The sequence below is a fragment of the Plecotus auritus genome (genome assembly GCF_963455305.1).
Source record: "Plecotus auritus genome assembly, chromosome: X".
Taxonomy (NCBI): domain Eukaryota; kingdom Metazoa; phylum Chordata; class Mammalia; order Chiroptera; family Vespertilionidae; genus Plecotus; species Plecotus auritus.
Window position 1 is genome coordinate 8,769,492 of NC_137784.1, and position 26,422 is coordinate 8,795,913.

Genomic DNA, 26,422 nt, shown 5'->3' on the forward strand with positions numbered 1-26,422 from the left:
TCTCAACCTTTCTAATGCCACGACCCTTTAATACAGTTCCTCATGTTGTGGTGACCCCCAACCATAACATTACTTTCGTTGCTACTTCATAACTGTAATTTTGCTACTGTTATGAATCGTAATGTAAATATCTGTGTTTTTCGTAATCGTAATGTAAATATCTGTTCTCAACCTGTGCGACCCACAGGTTGAGTACCGCTGCTGTAGAGCCTAAGACCATCAGAAAACACAGATATTTACATTACGATTCATTAACAGTAGCAAAATTACAGTTATGAAGTAGCAACGAAAATAATTTTATGGTTGGGGGTCACCACAACATGAGGAACTGTATTAAAGGGTCGCGGCATTAGAAAGGTTGAGAACCACTGTCTAGTTTATGACATTGGGACTGTTTGAAAACTCCTTTAACTAAAATGCATGTATACTGCCAGTATCAATGTGCATTCCACTCACTAGTACCTAATGCTTAGTCCTTGTACCTGATAAGTACTCATAGGTTGCTCTTAATAATAATGTTAAGTTACAGATTTCTGATAGAAAATTGGAGTTTATGGAGCTTTGGATGTATCACATGGTTCCAAAAGATCTAGCTGGAAAGTAAAAATAATTGATTTTAGGATTAAAACATTCTTAATAACATAAGGGTTGCATTTCTCATGGCCCATCAATATTGGGTTGTTTAATATTCTAGTAACTCAGTTGACTAATCATAATCATAGACTGGATTTCTAAGACTCCTAACACTGTTGGGAATGAAGTATCTTGAGGTGCATTACATTTTTTTCTCATTCCTAAATAGAAAGAAAATTTAAAACACTTTCAGGATGTATCATAAACAAAGCTTTGAAATATTTTTGTCTTCATCCTGATATTTTATGCTTTATTTTAAGATGCGAAAATCTTATGAAACTAGGGTATTCAAATGGCTCATCAAATTTGGTAAATTAATTGACAGCCATAACCATTATGAACTTTGGTGTATTTTTTACAGGCTAACATTTTTTTTTAAATATATTTTATTGATATTTTACAGAGAGGAAGGGAGAGGGACAGAGAGCCAGAAACATCGATGAGAGAGAAACATCGATCAGCTGCCTCCTGCACAACCCCCACTGGGGATTTGCCTGCAACCAAGGTATATGCCCTTGACCGGAATCGAACCTGGGACCTTTCAGTCCGCAGGCTGACGCTCTATCCACTGAGCCAAACCGGTTTCGGCCAGGCTAACATTTTTTTCCTTCAGTGAAAGTTAATCACTATTGCTTGAAAACAAAAATTAGACAAACTGAATGAGTGTCGTTTTGCCAGTGTTATATTCCTACAGAGGGGATTTAAAGGACAGTTACTTAAATGGGATGCTGTGTGCCTGTCTATGTGTCTCATCCTGTGAATGAAGACAATAAATTATGACTTCCATGCAGTAAAAGCAAGACTCACACTGAGTTTTCTGATATTTCCTTGTAGATGTTTAAATATTTACACTGCTTCTTGAATGTTACATTGAAAGTTTTTCATGGTCTTGGTACACAAAGCTTATTTTTCTAAGCTAAAATCTCTGCAGCTAGGAAAATATAGTTGGACTTTTTGGTCTTTTTTATGTGCCTCAGACATGAAACAGCTCTGGCCACCAACACAGGCATCAAGCTAGGATGAACTAAGGATTGTATATCTGCCTGGCCCCTGATTAATATAAGAGCAATACCACCAATCAGGTGTCTCCTTGCCCACTGCCAGGGGGTGACTTTTCTGGTCTTTAATCACCTAATAGGCTGCCTGTTGGAGTTTACCCAAAAGTGTTTAGCCCTGCCCATATGTACTTTCTCTGCCAGCCTTTATAAAAAGGTGATGGGGGCCAATTTTCATTATAGAACCTTAAACTACCTTCCTCCTCAAAGCACATGAATGAATCAATATCTCGAAGTGTCTACCCTGAAGTTTTGGCCAATGACAATGACCTCATACTCTCTACCACACAGGATAATTCTCAACACCCTGTAATGAAATGTCACTTTGGGAAGGCTCTAAAGACCTGCATGCAAGACCTCTATTTCTACAAATTAGAGGTGCCGGATAGGTTGTTGCTCACAGCCAATCACCCATTATGCGATGTTAATCACAAATGTGGACACAGCCACCAAACTGCCCAGCACAGGTTATGCAGGCAGTTTCTGTGAATGAATCAAGAGTTGACTTGCAAATTGAAATCTACTTGTCATCCTGGGTAGTAGTAATCTAAATGCTACTCTGGCCCTGGCTGGTGGGCTCAGTGGTTAGAGCATTGGCCAATTAGAACATTGGCCCACCCACCAAAGGGTCATTGGTTCGATTCCCAGTCAAGGGTAGGTATCTAGGTTGTGGGTTCGCTCCTGGGGGAGAGGGAGTGCATTCGGGTGGCAACCAGTGGATGTGTCTCTCTCACAGTGATATTTCTCTCTCTCTCTCTCTCTCCCCCTCCCCCATAAATAAATAAATAAATAAATACTACCCTGGATTCGGCCAGACCATTCAGGACTTTTATACTTTACTCAGCTGAATAGGAAAGTTTGGATAGTACATAGCATCAATTTACTAGCAAAGCACTGTGCTTTGTCATTATAGCAATGGTTTCCATTGAGGGGAACTGTGTATTTCCTTATGACACTTATTTCCCACTTAGTAGCTTATATCACCTTATGAGGGACCAGGATTTCTCTTGCTACTCAAAATATATATCAAACAAAACCCCTAGCTTTTATATCTTATGAACATAGCAAGACCTTAAAATGATTGTCATTCTCTCGATGAGCATTCAGAAGTTCATAGTCAAATCTCTGCCCCCGCGCGCCCCCCCTCCCCCCCCCCCCCCCGCCACATACACACACTTTAACAAGGACATTTTCCTCTGTGCTCACAAGGAAAGGTTCAGGATCCAGTGGCTTGCCTACTTGTTTATCTTATTATTGGCAGCATTGTTCTTTCTCTCTCAAGTTCCCCTTCCTTCGATTCCTTCAGCTATGTCTTTCATCCAATATTGCCTATATTTTCATAAGTTGCATCAAATCATTGTAAAGGAGTAAACTATTGCTAACTACACAAAAATTAAAACAGTAACTTGCACAGTCTGTATTTGGTCTCATTTCCTATTATTTTTTAAGGCACTAAATGAATGATATTTAAAACATTCTGTATAAATGAAGCAGAGTGCTCAGGGTCAGAGTGAGCCTAATGAAAATGTTCTGTTGCAAAGTTGTTCTTTCCTCTGTGTTCCTTGTAGCACATTTGTGAATATTCCCACTGTCTTCAAGGCAGAAACGAAATGGAGAGTGAGAAGGGAACTAATCTGTGATCTTAAAATCTTTATTGCTGGCACATGAAAAATTACATGTAGCCAATCTTGTTACTATGAAGGGGAAAATGTAGCACTCCACATGAGTTAAAGGGGCATATATATTCAATGATGATTTATTGGTAATTTATTGTGTAAAGAGCTGTAGTGAGTACTCTAAAAGTTGCTTCCTATGTTTTCTGGCCAAACATATTCATACTAGCCGAAACCGGTTTGGCTCAGTGGATAGAGCATCGGCCTGCGGACTGAAGGGTCCCGGGTTTGATTCCGGTCAAGGGCATGTACCTTGGTTGCGGGCACATCCTCAGTGGGAGGTGTGCAGGAGGCAGCTGATCGATGTTTCTCTCTCATCGATGTTTCTAGCTCTCTATCCCTTTCCCTTCCTCTCTGTAAAATATCAATAAAATATATTTAAAAAAAGATATTCATACTAATCAGATCAAGAAGACCTGTGGTTACTGTCAAATGATTAAACCATTTAGTAACGAGTTTGATGTCTTTTATGCAAGGAAGGGAATATAGTCTATGAGTTGGGGGTGGGGTGCAGTGCCTTACAAGCAGAGGGGTGCTCTTCCCGAGGGAGTTTGGGCAAGAGTGAGTTTTCTAGAATGTTAGAAGAGGCAACATGGAAACAGGGCAGGATGAGCTAGGAGGTAGGGGATTTCTTTATGAGGATAACAGCTCCTGTTTTCTAGGGTAAAGTAAGCTAGCTAAGCTGACTTGGACAATTGTGATTGGTGTGTGTTGGGTTTCCTTGACAGGCGTGTCCCATAAGTGCAGGATGAGTTAGGTTTGGATTTGTGACATGGGCTGGGTCCCTGGAGTGGCCTCCATTTTGTGGGTCCTAATATACAAATTAACTTTACCATTACAAGTCCTTTGCATCTTAACATACCTTCCTTTCTAGTCATTTCTTATTGTATCAAAACCCAAGTTGGGGCAACTTCAGGCTTTAAGCTCCTTGAGGTTTGCCTTATTTGTCACTGGAATAAGGTACTTGATAAACATGGTTTGACTTGATAAGGTGACTGAATGGCTAATGGAGAGAGCCCTTCCCCCATAAGTGTCCAGTTAGATATTTCTGGACAGGAAATAAAGCTGGTTATAACCTCTTTAATTGTTTTTTCTTCTGGACCCAGAGTTGTAAATGGAGGGATCAAGGATAGTATGGTACTAGACTTATTGGGTACTAGATCACTTCATAAGTTATGTAACCAGGGGTCCTCAAACTATGGCCCGCGGGCCACATGCGGCCCGCCGAGGACATTTATCTGGCCAGCCGGGTGCCGCTGCCTGTCCTGCTTAGCAGCCGACTCGTCCCGGGCCCGCAGTGCACATAGGAATTTGTTCATAGTTTTTTTTTTTTAAACTATAGTCCGGCCCTCCAATGGTCTGAGGGACAGTGAACTGGCCCCCTGTTTAAAAAGTTTGAGGACCCCTGGATGTTGTATGCCTGGAACTAATGTACTAGTGTATGTCAATTGTTATTGAAAAAAAAATTTAAATCTCTGGCTAACCTTAAACAACTGTTTTGGATCTGATGGCCTGCATACTTAAATGCTAATTTTATCATTGCCTGCATTATTCTCCTTCCATTGAGTCCCCCTTTTCTTGGCTCCTTCAACTATTTCTTTTATCCAGTAATGACTATATTTTAGTAAGCTGCCTCAAATCATTGGTGGAAGAAGATGAGGTAGAACTAATTGTATCAACTCAGTAATTTATATAGACTGTATTTGGATCAATTTCTGTGAGTTAATTTTTCAGGCCAATATGACTGACAGTTGAAACTTTTTATAAATGAATTAGGGTTCTCAGGGTCAGAATGTTCTGTTGAAACATTCTTTTCTCTGTGTTCCTTCTAGTGCAACATTTGCGAATGTTCCCTCTATCTATGAGCCAGAAACGCAATGGAGGTTGGGAAGGAAAAAAGTAACTAAATATGCTATCATAAAAGTTTTATTATTGATATATGAAGAAATAAAAGTAGCAAATCTTACTGCCAAGTGGGATATGTTATCTTTCTCCACATGTGAAAAAGGCAAATATTCAATGAAGATTTATTGAGAATTTATTACTTAAAGAAATGTATTAAGTCCTATAAAAGTGGTTTTTTGTTTGCTACCCAAAAGCGTTCCAACTAATCAGTCCAAGAAGACCTGTGATTACCAAATCCTTTTTCACTTGTCAACCCCTTGCCACATCTTCTCTAATGTTCTTGTCATAATTGTCACGCCTAAACCCAAGTTGGGACAACTTCAGACTGTAAGCCCCTTGAGGCTCATCTTATTTGTCCGCGGAGCATGTATTCAATGATATGATTTAAATGGATGAATCAGATTTCTGTACAGGGGTAGAAAAGCTGGTTATAACCTGGTCGCATTATTCCTGTGGACCCAGAGTTGTAAATGGAGAGAGAAAGGAAAGCGGAGTAATCTGTGAGCGCACGCACGGCTGCAACCAGAGTTTCAGTCTGTGTGTTGTCTCGACAGGCCCTAGACAGCACGAGCTCACTGATGCCTGGGAAAGTTCATCTGGAGGAGACATCAAGAATACAGGAGTTCTGTTTACCCCACTCATCTGCCTAAGGGACTAGAAGGGACACCGGTTCACACAGTTCAAGTTCAGAGCACGTGAACACTGGCTCGAGGAAACTCGGATGAAGTGGACGCGAAAACTAGCTGGAAGGAACGTGCCTGCACGATCTGTTCAGTGTCTGCGTGTCCCTCCTGAGCCACCTGCTCTCAGGATATCATACTGATGTTTGGAAATGGGGGAAAACCGGAGGAAAATCATTTCTTAGACTAGGCTCTGAAGTCTGACTTCACCCGACAAAAGGATGCCAGCGCTCAGTTCTCCGGCCGGAGGGTTTCTCTAGAGACAAGTTGGGGGGCCGCCCACGTGACATCCAATTCCTGCGACAAAGTTCCGCACGGGAGGAGGGGGGGCCTGGAGGGGGGCGCAGGGGCGTGACCAAGGTGGAGGGGCGGGCCCAGGCGGAGCTCAGGGGCGTGACCCGGAGAGGGGGACGTGACTGTGGCGGGAGGCGGGTGGCCGGGCCTGAAGGCTGAGAGGGGCACCTTCTGGAGTGGCGTGGCCAGGGCAGCAAGTAAGGACTTGGAGGTGGAGTCATATGAGGCGTGGCTTAGAGGCGAGGGGCGTGGCTTTTGCCGTGGAACACGACGAGGGGGTGTGGCTATGATGGCTAAGTGTGCCAGCTGCGGTCCCAGGACTAAGTAAGGTTCAAGCTCTTGGGAAAACGCTCAGGTAAGGGCCGGTGGCTGAGTGGAGCTGCGCGGGAGGTGGGGGGGGGTTGGCTACAGCGGGGGCTGGCCCACTCGGGGAGGGCTGGACCTTCCTTCACATACCCCAGCACTGCCCTGCCTGGTCTTGGAACTAGGGGAGCTGTTTGCGCGTATTGCTGGGGTCACCACGGAGCGCGGAGGACTGGTTAGGCTGGGAGGGCATTACCCTCCGTGGACTGGTTAGGCTGGGAAGGCATTACCCTCCCCGCCTTCCCCCCCCTCCCCCCCCTCCCCGTGCAGCCCTCTTCTATGGGAGTCACCAACCGAAAGGCTGCACTTCCTTTAGGGTTACTTGCACTTGACGGGAAAACAGCTGCCCCAGGGAATTTGTGGGGAGTGTGAGGACAGTTCCTTGGGAGGGAATGTTGCCAGGGCTGTTTGGATGTGACTAACTCGAGAAACTGCTGTGAAATAGCTGGACACAGGTAAGGACTACGAATCTGAGATTGTGGTTCCACAAGCCGAGGCGCGGCAAGCTGGGACTAACCTGGGTCAGCATTGTATTTCTTCCCTCCCCTGACTTTGCCAGGGTCTGTGGATGGAGTCACAGCCACCCCCACCCCCAACGCAGGGGATCAGCATCACAGCTGTGCCTCGGGGACAAATCTCAGTCTTCTGCTTCCCCCGAGTCCTTCTGGCCTTTTTGTTGCGTGCCTTGCCCCAGAATTGGAGGAGAACCTCGGAAGTACAAATGTTGATGGCTGTGAGTCTTTGTGGAATTCAGTGTTAAATGCTACTGCCTTGAGGCTGGTGGCAACTCATTAATATTCATGTAAGTGCCCTGCCCTCCCCTCCCATGTATTTTAACGGGGAAAGTTTGAGAGGTACAAGAAGTTAATGTGTACATCTTAATTTGGATAGAACTTGTTCTCTCCCAGCTACTGAAAACCACCTCGTTTTCTGCTTCCCCTGCTTTCTTTACTGATAATCTAGTCAGTAAAGGAGTAGCCAGATTTCTCTGGTGAGGGAAGCTACCTGGGACCCTACCCCTGATCTGCCCTTGCACATCCCTCAGAGCCGGCACTGTTCTTGGATATGTTGGAAATGGGAAACCTTTCAGCTATGTAGGGCTGTCCTCCTGCACTCAGGTAATCTTTACATCAGTACCAGGACTGACATTCACCACAAGACCAAGAGCAGCGAGGACACGATTCTCTGTGCCTGTACACACCTCTCTGGAGCCCGGGGAGAGGCAGTGAAGGTTCACAGTTGAAATGCAGGAAAGACTGGCTGAATTGTGAGTGAATGAGTGAACATGAATATTTTGGAAATCTGATGGTAGGAGGACAGGCCACACTTGCATAGTTTGTTGCAGCAGATTAAGCAGTCACTGGGAATGTGTTTTGAAACCTTTGGCAACCCCAGATTAGAAGCATACTCGCAGAAAAGAAGTGGGTGAGAGGAGGAAGCTGAGCTTTCTCAGTCAAGACATGGAAACATAACGTCTCATTTAAATTCAGAGAATTGCAAGCTGGCTTCCTTTCTAAATCAAGAGGTGAGAAATTTAAGGGTCAATAGAATAAGAATCAAGGAATTTTCTCAATGTAATCATTACCTTTAGTAGGACTTCATTGCTGTCTGTTTTGCATACATATAAATGTCTTAATCAGGCAGAGTTCACTCTATTTGTCATTTAATAAATACATGATTTATGAATGATTCTTTCAAGGCTTTCAGTATATTTACTTTTTCACGCGATTCTAAGTCTGCAAAACAGCAGATAAGGGACCTGTTAGCAAAATTCGAGACATGCATAATTAGTGATGGCATAGTCCTATAGTACAGAAAACTTAGCCCTCTTGGGCTTGTAAAAAATTAATGGGGACGGAGTCACTTCAAAATGGAGTCGGAGCTGTCATCCCAAAAGAGCCTAGCATGTCTTACTCCTCAAACCTTTGGATTGTTCAAACTGAGCAAATAAACCGATGGCATTGTATCCCAACCACTGTTTGCAAAGCTAATAGCAAAGTAGATATGACTACATGACTGAAAATGAAAGACATTCTTTAAAATTAGTATCAGATGTTAGCCTATCCGCAGCTATAGAAATTTCTTCCTTTGCTTATTAACACTCAGAGAAATTCCTTCTATTGCTGCATTTATTCCCCTTTCCTTTCTCATAAAAATCCCTTGCCTTCACCTCCTAATCAGAACATAATTTGGGTTTCTACCTGAATCAGTGCTTCCTGAATAGCTCTTCTATAGAATCTTAAACACTTGTTGCCTCTCACTTTGACCTTTTATTTTTATGTTAACTGTCCCATCTTTAAGGACAAACTTAAGTAAGGACAAATTTTCTGTGAAAGCCAGTAATGTATGGTAGTAGTTCATTGTTATGTATTATGTTTGATAATTAAACATTATTTGTGGTTTCACGAGCTTGGGTTTTATGAGATCCTGGGTAAGTTTAAATAACCACCTCCATAACTTTTTTAAAAATTTTTTTTTATATTTTATTGATTTCTTACAGAGAGGAAGGGAGGGAGAGAGATAGAGAGTTAGAAACATCGATGAGAGAGAAACATCGATCAGCTGCCTCCTGCACACCCCCTACTGGGGATGTGCCTGCAACCAAGGTACATGCCCTTGACCGGAGTCGAACCTGGGACCTTTCAGTCCACAGTCCGACGCTCTATCCACTGAGCCAAACCGGGTAGGGCCCTCCATAACTTTTAATGTAACATATGGGATTGGTGTTAGGCTTGAGTATAAATAATCTCAACTATTGTTACAGGTATTGTAGCCCAGCATGAGCTAAACTGAGTTTCTGTTTATTTGGATTTTCATGGAATCCTCTTTACCTCTGACTTCCCATGCTCTGTTGCTTCCTTGATTGCCTTTAACTGTTCCTTCTCCATCCCTTGGCCTCCTTAATCACTCCATTTTTTCAGTCTCCCTCTGTACACCTGTCACTCCTTGGGGTGGGGAGGGTGTACCTTCTCTCTAGCCTCATAGCCTCTCCTGAGGACCAGAGCTGCTTTGCCAACTCTCCTAGACCTTTCCTCTCATCTACCTTGGACCTCAAATCCAGTGTATAATTAGATGAAGCAGTCATCTTTGCCTTCTCACCTACACCTTGTGCCAAGTTCTGTTTCTCTGTCAGGGATCCATCCTCGTTCTACCACCAGCATCATCTAGCTGTAAAACCATGAAGCCTTCTTCAGCTTCCTCCCTTTACTCCAGTTGAGTGCAAAGCCTATTGTTTTATTTTTAACCAAAATGGTGATCTCTTAATGCAAAGTGCCTTGGTCCTCTCTACTGCCACTATCAAGTTCAGTATTTTATATTCTCCGCTTGGATCACTGCAATTTCATTTTAAACTTCACACTCCCAATTCTGAGCTACTGAATTCCCACCCAAAACCTGTTTGACACAGTATTGTCCTCCTCTCAGTTCATGGCAACTCCATTCTTCCAGTTGCTGAGGCCAAGAATCATCCAGTCATCCTTGACTCCTCTCTTGCACATTTTACAAGCTCTATTTCCAAGTTGTAGCTAAGACCCAACCACCTCTCACCACCTCCACTGCAACATCCTTAGATCTAACCCCTGGATTATCTGGATGATTTTCCTGATTCTTTCCTGCCTTACATCCCACTTGATTTCCTAGAGTACTCTGAATGATCTTTTAGAAATATAAATCAGATTAAGTCCCTCCTCTGCTCCAGAAATTTCATCGTAACCCCATTTCTCTTAGAGCAGTAGTTCCCAATCAGAGCTGATCCCCCTTCTCCAAGGAACATCTGCAATGTCTGGAGACAGTTTTGATTGTCACAGTTGGAGGGCGAGTGCCACTGGCATCTAGTAGGTAAAGACCAGACAGGCTGCTAAGTGTCCTACTATGCACAGGATGCCCCCCCCCCAAAAAAAAAAGAGTTATCTGGTCAAAACGCCAAGGTTGAGAAACCTGAGTTGGAGAGAGAACCTTTATAGTGGCCCAGACATCTACTTGATCTGGCATCCATTACCTTTCAACCTCATCTCCTGTCCTGTTGCTGGTTCACTCCTGTCCTATTGGCCTCTTTACCATCCCTTGTATGTGCCCGACACACTCCCACCTCAGGGTCTTTGCACAAGCAATTTCCTTTGCCTATAATACCCTTCACCCTGATACCCATATAATAAATTCCTTCACCTCCTTCAATCCTTTGCTCAATTTCACCTTCTCAATAAGGCCTCCCCTGAGCAATTGATTTAAAAATCGGACACTCCCTTCCCAGTGGCACTCCAAATTCACCTAACCCTGCTGTACTTTTCACTGAATCTGTTATATCATTGCTGATTATTGTCTGTCTCCCCCTACTAGAATATGAGTTCCGCAAGGGTAGAGACTTTGTTTTATTACCCTGTTGATCCTAGAACAGTGTCTGGCATTTCATATGTTTGATTGACATCTTGATGAATGAATGAATAAAAGAGTGATGGGGGAAAAAAGAGTGATGGAATTGAAGGAAAGATGGTTGAAGGAATCATCTCGTCACTGACTTTCCTGGCTCCACTCTTTGCCCACTCCCATCCATCCTGCACTGTGCTGACAGTCATCAGAAACCATCAGTGCTTCCTCCCGTACACATGGAATAATATTTGAAAGTCTTCCAGTCTCTTGGAAATTTATATTCTCTGAATTAATCTCAAATCCCCATCCTTCCCTACCTTCCACTGTGTCTCCTGGGCATCTGCTTGGCCAATACCTTAACAAATATTCTTGGCAGACTTGAGATTATGGGAAGTTCAGATACATTTGGCTTCATTACCAAAAACAACATTTTGGTTTTATAAAAAAACACAAGGTCGTCTTCACAGTCAGTGTCCCCTGCAGTGAGATCAACAGTATTCCTAGGAGACAAACAGAAGTTCAGACTTCCAGACCATTACATGCAGCCCACTATTGGGTGGGCTTTGTGGAGGAGGAACTAGAAGGTGAGGTTGACGTCAGGCCTCTGGAGCTCTTGTGTCCTCCTAGTCCTCGAGAGCCAGTCTGGAAGTAGGCAAGAGACACTTCCTCTGGGTGAGGTGTCATCAGGTGCCAGCCTTGGCATTGTGCACAGATGGCATGATTGCAGAATGCAGAGCAGTCCCCAAGGCAGGACTGCTCTGGCCTGTTGCGCCAACTCAGACTTGCCCTGGGGCTTTCCTGATGGCTCTGGAGCTAAACCAAGGATCAGTTATCCAGACTTCTCTGGGCACCTCGGAAACAGGTCTCAGACCCTCACCTGGCCCCTTGTTCAGGGCCAAGAGCATGCCCACTCATCTTTACAACTCCCTTGGTGGTCAGGCATGCTGCTGACCTTGTCTTATCACAACATTCTCTTTGAAGGGCAGACCAGCAAGTCCCTTCTGTTGAGTATACCTTGTAGTTGGCATTGTGTTCCTGGAATTTACTGTATTTTTAAAAATCTAGATTATAGCCGAAACCGGTTTGGCTCAGTGGATAGAGCGTCGGCCTGCGGACTGAAGGGTCCCGGGTTCGATTCCGGTCAAGGGCATGTACCTGGGTTGCGGGCACATCCCCAGTAGGGGGCGTGCAGGAGGCAGCTGATCGATGTCTCTCTCTCATCGATGTTTCTAACTTTCTATCCCTCTCTCTTCCTCTCTGTAAAAAATCAATAAAATATATATATTTTTTTAAAAAATCTAGATTATAAGCAAGAAAGAAGTCCTTTTCCTTTCACTTTTTCTTTTCCCAAACACTGGGATTGATTATGAAATAAGCCCAAGATTCTACCTATTTCAACGTCAATTGTCCTCTTTGGCCTTGGTTCCTAAGTACCCCTGCCTCCCCCACAACTGCCCTCCCCTTTGCTGACATTACCCCGTCGATCTCTCTGTCTTTGTGCCTCCTATTAAAATAGTCTCTCTCCTATGACACACATTTCAGATGTCACCCCCTCCTGAAACTTAGAGCCTCTGCCCTCTGTTCTCATTGAATTAAGTCAGGGATGTCTTCATATCTAGCTTGACTAAGAAGTATTTGTTTAATTATGTTAAGTGAAATAAACCATACTCAGAGGAAAAATATTGTATAATTCCACTTATATGAAGTATGTAGAATAGGCAAATACATAGAGACAGAAAGTAGAAAAGAAGTTACTGGGGCTTGGGGCATCCCGAAGAATGAGGAGTTATCTTTTAATGGGTAGAGTTTATACAGGGAGTGATGAAAAAGTTTTGGGTATAGATACTGGTGATGGGTACACAACATTGTAAATGTATTTAATGCCACTAAAAAAGTGAAAATGATAAATATTATGTATATTTTACTACAATAAAAAGGTAACTAAAAAACCCACAAAAGTTGTTTGTTTAAATAGCTTTTCCTTGTAGATTGCAAGCTTGTGGGAATGGTGAAAAAACATAACTTTTTCATCATTACCCAGCACAATGCTTTGGATGAGATAGTCACTCATTACTGCTTCAATTCAGGGATAGAAAGAAAAACAGAAATAAGGTACATTTTGACATATCTGCTGCCTCCAAAAATGTATATATACAAACACACATAAAACTACTATGAACAAAAGTGATTCTAATTTGGTTTGAGAATTTCCAACTTCTTTTGTCAGTGAAGACATACCTCAGGTGTCACAGCCCTAAAGACCCCAGGTAGGAAGTCAGACCTGCAGGTGCAGAGCCTCTGTAGGTTTGAAGAACTTTCTGCCAGTCCCCTTTCATGTGGTGTCATGCATTTCTGCTCCCTGAGATCAGTGTGATCATTGGCAAAGTGTTGCGGACAACAGCACACAGCACATACACTATTTGTCCAGGCACATGCACTAGTAGCTAATCCTATCTAATAAAAGAGTAATATGCAATTTGACCGTCACTCCAACACACAAGATGGCTGCTCCCTTGTGGACACAAGATGGCCACCACAAAATGGCCAGCAGGGGAGGGCAGTTGGGAAGGACCAGGCCTGCAGGGGAGGGCAGTTGTGGGCGATCAGGCCAGCAGGGGAGGGCAGTTGGGAGGGACCAGGCCTGCAGGGGAGGGCAGTTAGGGGTGATCCTACTGGGATCAGGCCTGAACAGGCAGTCAGACACCCCTCGAGGGGTCCCAGATTGGAGAGGGTACAGGCTGGGCTGAGGGACACACACACCCCATGCACGAATTTCATGCACCAGGCCTCTAGTTAATAAGAATTCTGCTTTGAGCCCTCAGTTGTTCCTTTCAGGGTAGTAATAGGAAGTAAGTACCCTATGCCTTTATTGGACACACCTCACGGTTCCCATGGATTTAGCCTTCTCCCCTCTAGCTCAGATTTGGTGGAGTCAAGGGTAGAAGAGCTAGTTCACAGCCAGTTAACAGCAGTGAGGTACATGAAGAGAGGGGATGGTGAAATCAGGACAGATGCCTCCTTTCTCTGCATCCTTGGGGATCCTAATGTGCTTTTTTAAAAATCTTACACTCTTCTTGGAAAAACAGTGTGAACAATAAAATTCAAGTCTGTAAGTGATATGTGTCTTTAGTGGCTTCTCAATTTCTCTTTTTTGTGCCTTTTGGCAGCCGCCCTCCCCTGGCATTGCCAAACTGTTGAGAGGCCTCCAATAGGCTGAGGGCAGAATCTGAGGAGCACTAATACCTCCTGAGAACTGGATTGGTGTGTATTTCCCTTCCCATGGGATGTGCATTTCAAGAAGCTCTGAGGAGGAGACATTGCACATATGGAAGCTAGAGTTCATGTCTTGTTCCTCATTGCATCCCAGCCCCCAACATGGTGCCTGGGGCAAAGGAAATGATAATGTTTCAATGAAAATGATTACTGGCAGAATTCCCATCTCTGTGACACCAGATTGGGTTCAATAGGTTCCTCTTACAGATCAGGCAGAACTTCGGGGGTCCTTCATATCTTATAGGAAGGGATATGAGACCCTCCTCTTAAACATTTAAAAGTGTTTTCATAAATGTATATAAATACACTAGAGGCCTGGCACACGAATTCGTGCACCAGTGGGGTCCCTCGGCCTGGCCTGCGGGATCAGGCCGAAACCAGCTCTCTGACATCCCCCAAGGGGTCCTGGATTGCGAGATGGCGCAGGCCAGGCTGAGGGACCCAACTGGAGCCGGGGAGGGATGCGGGAGGTTGGCCAGCTGGGGAGGGACCACGGGAGAGCTCCAAGGCATGTCCTGCCCATCTCACTCAGTCCCGATAGGTTGGACCCCAACTGCAAGCTAACCTACTGGTCAGAGAGTCTGCCCCCGGTGGTCAGTGCATGTCATAGCAAGCGGTTGAGCAGCCTTAGCATATCATTAGCATATTACGCATTGATTGGTTGAACGGATGACCGGACAACTGGACACTTAGCATATCAGGCTTTTATTATATAGGATTTATTTATACATTTCAAAGTGTGTAAATAAACCTGCAAATGGGTGATGGTGACGTGTAGGAAAAGGAAAAATCCCTTCATACTGAGAACATACTAGCAGTCACTTCACTGTTCTCAGTTCTTGAAATTAGGATCAAGGTCTTTCCCTCTTCAGATCATCAGGTAGCCATCATGTGCCAGACACTGTGTTCCTAAGAGATGCACCTGTTTCTGAGATATAGATAGTACTACCACCATGGGGCTTAGATACTGTGGAGATAGTCATAAATTACATTCCTGGTGAGGTATTTAATTCAACTGTGACCAAGAACAAAAGGGCCCTGGGCTCACCAAGAGAGGCCACAGTCAAGCAGGCTTGAGGTGACGGTGGATGTGGTCATTAAAGGGTGGATAGGAGTTAATGAGCCACAGCAGGAGTGAGAGTGGTCTATGGAAGGAGGAGCATCTACATAAACCCTGAGACTAGAGGGAGCATCAGGAGTTGGAAAAACCAAAGTCCATGTGGCTGGTGTGCAGGCAGGATATGAGGTTGAGAGGTCAGCAGGGCTAGAGCACTCAGCTGTGCAGCCAAACTGTACTCATTGTTGCTCAAATGGTGTCTGAATAGTTGTCTGAATGCATCTCAAGTAATCACTCTAAACACTTTAAATTCTATAGTGGAGTGAATATATAATCAAGGAACATTTTTTTTCCATTTTTGACCTTGTTTGCTTACTTGGTACAGGGATAGAAGTTTCAGAAAAAATGGATGAAGCAATATTGGGTGGGGAGTGCGGAAGAAGCATTCAAAGTTAACATTACCATAATTTCAGAACACTGTAGTGAATGCCTTGGAAAGCATAGTCTTCTGAGACTCTCAACTATGAACATGTGAGAGGTAGGGAGGACATCAGTGCAGTCATAAATGAATATTCAAATTGAATCTACTTGTAGGTTAGTTCAGGATTAATCTTCTGCATTTTCCAATTAACCAAGGAAAATAGTGCTACACCTAAAATTGGCAGTCACTGGTTATATTTAAGCTTGGATTTCAAAACCACCCCTGACTATTTTGGCAGGATGTATCTTGCATTGTTGTTTTTAAGCAATCCAGATGCAGACTAATTTTTAAAAAAATTTAGCCTGCCTGGAGGGAGCCTTCATCTTTGGTTTCTTCTTATATATAAAATAGAGGCCCCATGCATGAATTTGTGCATGGGTGGGGTCCCTCCAGGTGGCCTGTGGGGATCGGGCCCCAGGTTGTACCCCCAGGCTCCAAGCCCCAGCTCGCACCCCTAGCCTTGCAGCCCCACAGCCCCGCCTGGCACCCTGCTGTGGCCTGGCGCTGCCCCCTCACCTGCTCCTCCATCCCACCTGCTGGGTGATAGATTAGGGCAGGGGGCTTTCAATTTGGGTTTCAGGAAGTATCTTTTTCAATTTTAAGAACTCTACTGTAAACAGTCTATTCATTCTTATGGTTAAAGAGGCTGCCTGCCCCCCTCCCCCCGCCTGGCTCCCTCAGTGCCTGGGAGCCAGGTGGAGGCTCTCCCTCAGTGTTGGTCGCTGTCTGCAGGGAAATTGGCAGGGCCTTTAGGCCCCCACTCACGCCCACCTTGGTCTGGCACCGCCCGCTCACCTGCTCCACCATCCCACCACGTCACCAATACCCACCATGTTCTGCGCCACCCCCTGGTGGTCAGCACACGTCATAGTGAGTGGTTGAATTCCCGGTCAAACTCCTGGTCAAACAATTTGCACATTAGGCTTTTTATATATATACAAGAGGCCCGTTGCAGGAAGATTCCTGCAATAGGGTTTCCTGCAGTGATCTGCTTCCCTCCCTTCTTTGCTGGCCCGCCTGCTTCCCCGCCGGCCCGCCTTCTTCCCTCCCTTCTCCGCAGCCCCACTTGCTTGCTTCTCCGCAGCTTTGCTCCCTTCTGCAATGCTTGGCTTCCTTCTACGCTGTCTTCAGTCTTCACTCTACTCCTGGATATGCAAATTAACCACCATCTTGGTTGGGTTAATTTGCATACCCACTCCTGATTGGCTGGTGGGCGTGGCTGGTGGGTGTAGTGGAGGTATGGTCAATTTGCATATTACTCTTTTATTAGATAGGATAGCTATCATGCTAGACAATTTGGGTTTCAGGAAGTATCTTTTTTCAATTTTAAGAACTCTACTGTAAACAGTCTATTCATTCTTATGGTTAAAGAGGATAGTTTCTCTGGACCTCTAATATTTGCCAATCTCTAAGGAAAGGCAGGGTGCCTGACTTAGTCATCCAGATCCTGTCAATGAGATGACCAATGCCTTTGAGGAACAAGAGTGTATAAACTGTTGACTCTAAGTTTGAGCCTCTCACCCCATCATGTGTAGTGATAGTCTGGATGTTGCCATCTTACTTAGGGGATTCCACATGGTCCTCGATCTTGACTATTTACAGCTTTTCCTCCTCTTTCCTCCTGCCTCTGGGTTATTAGGTTCCTACAAGTTCCTTGCAAACTGCCCAAGACTTCAAGCCAAAGATGGTGGTGATGAGTAGCCTGCGGGTCATTCTTCAAGCCTCTTTATGCAAATTGCTGTGGAGAAGATGCCAAATTCTGAGATCGACACCAGTGAGGCCCTGCAGCCTCTACACCTGCTCTTACAAAACCCGGAACCGAGCCTGTGAGTACCCTGCTACCTTAAGGAGAGCAGGATACTTGTTTCATAACAGTCACTCATGTTAAAGATTTGTGGGTGGGATGTCAGTGGCATTCCAGAGTTGGTTTATATGCCTTAAGAACTTTGCGAATTAATTACTTGTTTCTCTATCTGTCCTCTAAAAGGAATGTGGAAAGTTCTTTTTGCCCCAGCTTTACTGAGATATAATTGACACATAACACGTGTAAGTCTAAGATGTACCACATGGTAATTTGATACACATGTATATTGCAAAATGATTACTGCAGTAAGATTTGGAAAGTCCTTTTCCTGACCAGTTTGAACATGTTAAAATGATGTCCTACAGAGATGGGACAAGGGCGAGATCCCAGTTCAAATATTTTGAAACCTGTTCTTTATTGTTTTCTTGTTAGAAATTGTCTTTTTAAAAAAATGTATTTTTATTGATTTCAGGGAGGAAGGAAGAGGGAGAGAGAGATAGAAACATCAATGATGAGAGAGAATCATTGATCGGCTGCCTTCTGCCCGCCCCCTACTGGGGATTGAGCCCGTAACCCAGTCATGTGCCCTTGATTGGAATCGAACCCAGGACCCTTCAGTCTGCAGGCCGACACTCTATCCACTGAGCCAAACTGGCTAGGGCAGCTATTGTTTGTTTGTTTTTTTATGAAGGTTGGCCCACAGACTGCGAATGATTTCTGTGGATCTGAACACTCTAGAAGATGCATGTTAATGTTTGCCGGCAGTTCAAAACAGTAGCATCACACCCTGGAATATTCTTTCCTGAGTTACGCATTGTGGTTGCTTCTAGCTGACCAACTTGTTGAATGTATGTTCTTCTGTAAACATAGCAGATCAAATGAGGCAGCAGATGGCCTCTGCTGAAACCTCTCACATCTAATCCCCCTGCCAAAAGACCAGTTACCATCTACCTCTCTTTGGGGCAGGGATTCTCCACTGCAGTACCACTGACATGGGGGTGGTCATTCTGTGTTGTCAGGGGCTGTCCTGTGCACTGTAAGATGTTGGATGGCATCTCTGGCCTCTCCCCACTAGATGACTGCAATATCCCTGACCAGTTGCAACAACCAAAAATGTCTGTACACATTACCAAATGAGCTCTAAGGGACAAAATTGCCTCTGGTTAAGAAATGATAGGAGAGGATAAACTTTGTATCTGTGGAGAGATGAGTTTGAGTTTATAGAGAGATTAAATGGATAAATAGATCATTGAAGAGGTATTTTTCATATTTTCCATTAGTTTAAAGGGGTTGACTCAGAGTTTTCAAATATTGGCTTGCTTCAGGTCAAGGTTTCTCTATTTTTTCTCTTTGGGTTTAGTCTCTTTTGATCCCATTTGCACATAATAAAAGCATAGGTAAGAAAGCAATGCTTGTAAATTAGGAATGATAATCTAGCTAAAGCCAAGGACTTGAAACTGCTCCATAAATATATTTTTATTGAGAGTATATCTTATTTCCTCTCACATTGACCGTGTTTTCATTAAAATGAACTGCCCAGTGTTATAGTACATTTCTGGTTGCTGGGTGTGGCTTCCTACCACCAGGCCCACATCCTACCCAGACTGGCTTATTCTCAACACTGGCACTTTGAGGCTTAAAGTGGAACAAAATATTTATCTAGGTAATAAAGTTTTACTTTTTTAACAGAAAGTTGAAAAGTGTAAGTCCCTAATGCTATCTAGTAGTTAAATAAAGTGAACCACAAAAATGAGCTATGTAGGCAATTCCATCTTTTCTAATAATCACACTTAAAAATGAACAAATGGTATGTCAACTGCATCTCAATAAAACTGGGGGAGGTAAATTTTGTTCATTTTTGTAATTCTACTAATATAGAATATATAGGTGAATTATATATAGTATATAGGTGAAATAAATATTACTGATATATTTTATTTAATGTAATATATCCAAAATATTATCACTTTAAAGTAAGATGAATATAAGGATTATAAATGAAATATTTTGCTTTTGTTTGAAATATATTTGCAAACAATATAAGTTTTCAAGGTCCCTCAGTGTTTTACATTTATAGCACATTTGAATTTCAACTAGTCACACTGGGTGTGTGGGTACCATGTTAGACAGTGCAGGTACAGAGAGCAGTTGCCTAGGAGTAACGGAAGATGAGAGGATGCTTAATGTAATGTGCAGCTGTCAGGGAAGGGGTTTGAACTGACCTTGAGAGCCAGTAGGATTTTCATAGATGAGAAAAAAACCAGGCAGCTGTGATCATGTGAATGCAGGAGGTGTTCTGGGTACACCTGCTTGCCTGGTTGAAGAGACTATGGGTGAGAGGCAAGGCTAGAGAGCCTTGGTGTCAACTTGTTTGGTTTTCTCTATCAGTAAGGTAAGCATTAAGTGCCTCCTTTGTGCCTGGTACCAAGTTCAGCCCTGGGCCTGTAGCAGAAGTACAGGATTCAGGCCCTACGGCTTAGAGTTGACACAGGCCCTTTGAGCAGATAAAGTAAAGGCACATTGCATGCGACATTTAGCCGTAGGTGCTAAATGGTGTGAGGGTGAATGCAGTGTGAGTTCAGCAGAAGGAAAGGTCAGAGTGGTTGGAGAAAATGTCAAGACTGGAGTTTGGGAAGATGGAGTAGAGGAGAGTGAGAGAGGAGGCAAAGCAACCAAGAGCATGGTGTGAAGTCTGGGCTATAGAGACTGGAACTAGGCTGGTGGTCATGGGTGAGGCAAGAAAGAGGTAAACCTAAAATATTCTTAAAGAAAAAATAATGTGGTCAGTAGGGTAATCTATATATGTATATAAGCCTAATATGCAAATTGTCCCTGTGGGAGTTTGACTGGGAGACCGATCGCTTGCTATAACATGCATTGACCACTAGGGGCAGTGTGGAATGAAGGAAGGCCCCGTCTGGCAGCCAGCAGCCGGGGAAGGGAGGCCCCAGCTGGCAACCAGAAGGAAGGCCCGGCTGGCAGCTGAAAGGACCTGATAGGCCCTGATTGCCATCCAGGCTTAGGGACCCTACATATGCATGAATTTCATGCACTGGGCCTCTAGTACGAAATATACATAACAAAGAATGAGACCTCCCCAGTTATGTTCTTTATTATATTCCTTCATCCCACAACTGATTGAAAGCCAGCTGAGTTCGTATTTGCAGAGCAGCAGGGGAAGCACATAATAACACTTGTATGTGTAGGGGAGGACAAATTATTTTCATTCTACCCTTCTGAATTATTGCCCCCCCCCAATAAAGGAGAGACTAATCAAAGGAAAACAAACAGAATTTTAATAACATGGATACCAGGCCAAAAAAGGGGCGGGGGGGGAAGGGAGTTTTAGGAACAAGTTAACATATAATGTGGATTTATAAAAAAGATCAATTGTCTTGTACATTTTGATAAGCAGCAGCACTAGCTTCATTTGTGATACAGTTTGTGGCATTGAGAAAAAAAGTATTCTGTGATTGAAGTGAATTATGTTATAAATGCAAAGAGAAGAAAAAATATTAAAAAACGTATTTTCTAAAAAAAAAAAAATAACATGGATACCTCCTGTATACATAGGAGAGACCCAGGAAAACTGAGTAACTCCCTGAAACAGCACAAGAGACCACCTTGCCCAGACCAAACACTCTCAGTAGTCCTCACAAACTCTGGGTATTCATAGTCTAAACTAGAGGCCCGATGCACGAAATTTGTGCAAGGGGCTCGGCCCTCGCAGCCACCATGGCTTGCCTCTGCCCTCGCAGCCCCGGCTTCGTCCAGAAGGTCGTCTGGAAGGACATTTGGCTGTCGGGTCTAATTAGCATATTACGCTCTTCTTATTATAGATGTCCCCTTGCTGTAGTTGTCTCTTCATATACTGCTATGGATAAGCCCCTGTAGTGCCCCTCAGCAGCTGAGCTACTGAGTAGTTATCAATGAGAACAAATGAGATAATATCCTGACTCAGTTTATATCACTTATATCAAAACAACTTCATTCTTAGATCAAAACAATTTCACTCTTAAAAACAGCTTTAACTTTTGTCATGAATAGATTTTATTTTTTTTATTTTTTTAATATATTTTATTGATTTTTTACAGAGAGGAAGGGAGAGGGATAGAGAGTTAGAAACATCGATGGGAGAGAAACATCGATCAGCTGCCTCCTGCACACCTCCTACTGGGGATATGCCTGCAACCAAGGTACATGCCCTTGACCGGAATCGAACCTGGGACCCTTGAGTCCGCAGGCTGACGCTCTATCCACTGAGCCAAACTGGTTAGGGCGAATAGATTTTAAATCACATAAAACTGACACACAATAAGTGTGAATTCTCAAGTCCCCAGCCACAAGTCTGAATATCTCAGAGGTATTTCTAGAAGTTTGAAAACATCACACAATCAAATGCAGTTGTTTATCCCAACAATAGCAGTTCAACACTAAAATTAAAAGGCATAGCCAAAACCGGTTTGGCTCAGTGGATAGAGCGTCGGCCTGTGGACTGAAGGGTCCCGGGTTCGATTCCGGTCAGGGGCATGTACCTTGGTTGCAGGCACATCCCCAGTGGGAGGTGTGCAGGAGGCAGCTGATCGATGTTTCTCTCTCATCGATGTTTCTCTCTCATCGATGTTTCTAGCTCTCTATCCCTCGCCCTTCCTCTCTGAAAAATATCAATAAAATATATTTTTAAAAAAAATTAAAAGGCATATATCAGATAAGGCACTACAAGACAACAAAAAAGGAGGAAGATATGGCTCCTACCTGCAAGAAATTTGCATTCTAATCCAATTATAATACGAGTATATTATACCAATTTATATACATTTTCCATTTTAGATTTCTGAAACAGAAAGTTCTTGTTTTTCACAAGTTCGTTTATATTAACGGAGAAACCCAAAACATTGATTTCAGACCTCTCTACAGGCGAGAGTACTGCATTATATGAAAAAATAGAAAGAAGAAGAATATTTTGAGTTTGTCTTTGCTTTTAGCTCTACACCAAGATTTCTCTACTTTGGCGTTGTTGAAATCCAGGGTCAGGTAATCTATGCATTGTGTGATGTTTAGCTGCATCCTTGGCCTCCACCCACTAGATGTCAGTAGCACCCTCCTCCAGTTATAACAATGAAAAATGTCTCTAGACACTGACAAATATCCCCTGGGGGCAGAATCACTCTGTTGAGAACTACTGGCCTAGAAACTGCCAGGAGAGCTTTATGTCTGTACTGCTGGGGTACTTTTGCCCAAAAAGACAAGGTTAAGATCTTGCACTTCCAGCTTTGGGCAGCTACCTCAGAAAGAAGAATGTTTCCTATGTAAGAGTAAATCAGAGGCAAATGTCTGTTTTTTGTTTTTGTTTGTTGTCTTTTTTTTTTTTTTAATGAAAAGAAGAGTGTCAGGGACCCTGCCATGCACAAGGGTATTTGTATAGCAGCTGCCTTGTCAAATCCTTAGACTCATTCATAGCAGTGAGGTGAGGTGCAGAGGGTCATTAGTAATGATTTCCTGTTGGTCTTGGTTTTACCCACCTATGGTGCTTCTAAAGGGCAGAGAACTATAACACCCCAAATTATATACATGGGTTCAATCCATCATGCATGGATGTCTCAAAAGATCTGTCTGTGTTATCAGGAAGTCTGTGGAGATTTATCAGGGACTTGCCACAAAGACTGTTCCAAACTAAAGGGGTTCATTTGCCCACCAGGCATCCTCAAACTACGGCCCGCGGGCCACATGCGGCCCGCCGAGGACATTTATCTGGCCCGCCGGGTGCCGCTGCCTGTCCTGCTTAGCAGCCGACTTGTCCCGGGCCCGCAGTGCGCATAGGAATTTGTTCATAGTTTTTTTTTTTTAAACTATAGTCCGGCCCTCCAACAGTCTGAGGGACAGTGAACTGGCCCCCTGTTTAAAAAGTTTGAGGACCCCTGGCACACATCAAAGCCCAATAAAACATGAGCAGGAGTTTGCAGCAAAAAAAGTAAAGGTTTATTTAAGAAAATGGCACCAAGTTTGGAGACACAGGTGAGCTAATGCTCAAAGACCTAGCTCCCCAATGGCCTGTATGAGGGCAGATTATATACGGAAACAATTATTAATCATTGTGACTAAGGGAGTTGAGGTCATGGGCTCTACTGATTATTTGGGGCCAGAATAGGAAGTAGTGGTTATTGTATCAAGTCCCGATGTCAGCTGTGGTGTCATTCTGTCCAGTTTGGTGAGGGTAAAGATGTTATGCTTTCATGGGCCTGGGACTGACACACAACTGAGGCCAAGATGTTATCTTCAGTTTGAAACTATTCCCTTGATCAACAGACCTGAGGTTTTGTTCCTAAGACCTTATGGTGCTAACCAGAACCTGATGTCCTAAGGGCTTTGTGATTAAGGGAGTGGACATGCAGTATGCCGTGCTGCTATTGACTGGACAAAGCTAGCTTGAATTAAGGGGGAAAGTCATGTTAAAGAAATGAAGTTCCTGCCGAAACCAGTTTGGCTCAGTGGATAGAGCGTCGGCCTGCGGACTGAAGGGTCCCGGGTTCGATTCCGGTCAAGGGCATGTACCTTGGTTGCGGGCACATCCCCAGTGGGAGGTGTGCAGGAGGCAGCTGATCGATGTTTCTCTCTCATCGATGTTTCTGGCTCTCTATCCCTCTCCCTTCCTCTCTGTGAAATATCAATAAAATATATATTTAAAAAAAAAAAAAGAAATGAAGTTCCTGTGCAATTACAAGACCTGGTTCTTGAATTTTTGGTAGAAAAATCAGCATCAGTGATGTTATCAGTGCCCATGTGGGACATAATGTGTCTGTACACTTAATATTATAAACAGAACTCCAGGAACCTTAGCAATGGTAATAGTCTACCCAGGTTTTGCATAATGGCTTCGTAATCTTCAAATCTTGCTTACATAAGAGGTGAAGTTAGCATACACACTTAAATAGGACCATATAATTCCTCCAATGGGATTTATCTCTCTCTGGTTATCTTTGGTCTGACATACTTCTCTGCTGTGATTCAAGAAGTATTTGAGTCTGTCCTTAAGGCCTTAAGTATCTCTATTTCCCCCCATTTTCCTTTCTTCTAAATGATATGACAGTGTAGGGGAGGAAAAATAATTTTTGCTCTATCCTTCTAGGTTCTGGACTGAGACCCAACCCCCTCCAATAATAAAAGACAGATTAACAGGAGAAAAAACAAACAAAAGTTTAATAACATGGATACCGCCTGTATACATGGGAGAGACTCAAGAAAACTGAATAACTCCCCCAAAAGGCCCAAGCCACCACCTTAAATACAGTCTTCAGCTAAAGACAAAAGATTTGGGGGCAGGGCTCTAGTATGGGAGGTTATCAGGAAAAGCACAGTAAACAAGAGTAAGGTTGTTATATAGATTTAAGTCAGTGCCTTCTCCATTGATGAGAGTCTACAGATTTAGTCTTCTTCCTGGTACAGAGAGGGAGACACCCTTATAAATGGAGATTCCCTTATAAATATAAACGTTTCTTACAAGAGGATAACTTCTACTGCATTTTCAAACCTTCTCATGTGTCAGTTGTTTCTTTAAAAATTCAGTCTAAAATAATTCTTGTGCCAAAGAGATATTGGGGTGACTCACTCTGCTCTCCATCAACAGGGCCCCTAAACCCTGAACATATTATATGTCTCAAACTAAGAAGAAATTACTCCTTATCTTCTCACAATCATCAGTATCTTTCTTAATTTTTCCAAAACCCTAGAGCAGGGGTGGGCAAACTTTTTGACTCGAGGGCCACAATGGGTTCTTAAACTGGACCGGAGGGCCAGAACAAAAGCATGGATGGAGTGTTTGTGTGAACTAATATAAATTCAAAGTAAAGGAGCGGAGGGGAGAGCAAGAGAACCCTCCGCTCTTTCGGCTCCACAGGCTGGATAGAACAGCCGAACAGGCCGGATCCGGCCCGCGGGCCGTAGTTTGCCCACGGCTGCCCTAGAGTGTGCTCTAATGTCAACTGGAAGCCTACAATATTACATTGTGTGTAAGGAATCCAGAAATCTTCAAAACAGCAAGCAAAATTATAGGATGCATGCAATGCAAGCCTTTATTTCTACTAGCCAACCAATTAAAACCTTAATGGTTGACTGAACATTTGCTTTCCAAAAATTATTTATCCTCTTTCCCCATTTACTTTGTTGAATATGTGTGTTACTGAAAATTTCATTAATATGTTCCTATGTTTAAAACTAGTTTAGCAGTAGGTTCTCTGTATCTATGAGCCTGTTTCTATTTTGTAAGAAAAAAAAACACACCAAAAAACTCATAGACATAGACAACAATATGGTGATTACCAGAGGGAAAGAGGTGTGTGTGTGTGCGGGGGGAGAAGAGGGTAAAGGGGGGATAAAAATGGTGACAGTGACGAAAGGAGACTTGACTTTGGGTAGTGAATACATAATACAATATACAGATAATCTTATATAATAAAAGCTTAATATGCAAATTGACCAAATGGCAGAACTACTGGTGGAGCCACTGGTCACTATGACATGCACAGACCACCAGGGGGCAGACACTCAACTCAGGAACTGTCCCCAGCCTGCAGGCCCCAGGCCAGTCAAGGTGGGTGCCAGCAGGGGCCACCGAAGGCCTGCCAGTTACCCTGCAGAGGGAGAAAATCGGCAGCAGTGGGGGGCAGGGCCAGCGAACGGGCAGCACCAGGCCGGCCAAGGCGGGTGCCACTGGGGCCCCCTTCCCCCCCCTCCCGATTGCCCCACTGGTCACCCCACAGATTGGCCCTTATCACTGGCCAGGCCTAGGGACCCTACCCATGCATGAATTTCGTGCATCGGGCCTCTAGTGTACTATAAAACT

At 43.7% G+C, this 26,422-nt stretch overlaps 1 protein-coding gene across 1 annotated transcript in view; it reads left to right on the forward strand.

Annotated features, from left to right (window-relative positions):
- Window positions 1-6,481: 6,481 nt before the first annotated feature.
- Window positions 6,482-26,422, forward strand: part of CA5B (carbonic anhydrase 5B) — a 36,811-nt gene continuing 16,870 nt past the window's right edge. Inside the window, exons 1-2 of the mRNA XM_080653916.1 lie at window positions 6,482-6,595; window positions 17,419-17,605. Coding sequence (XP_080510042.1) covers window positions 17,464-17,605 — 142 coding nt within the window. The 5' untranslated portion in view covers window positions 6,482-6,595; window positions 17,419-17,463. The remainder of the gene's footprint in view (window positions 6,596-17,418; window positions 17,606-26,422) is intronic.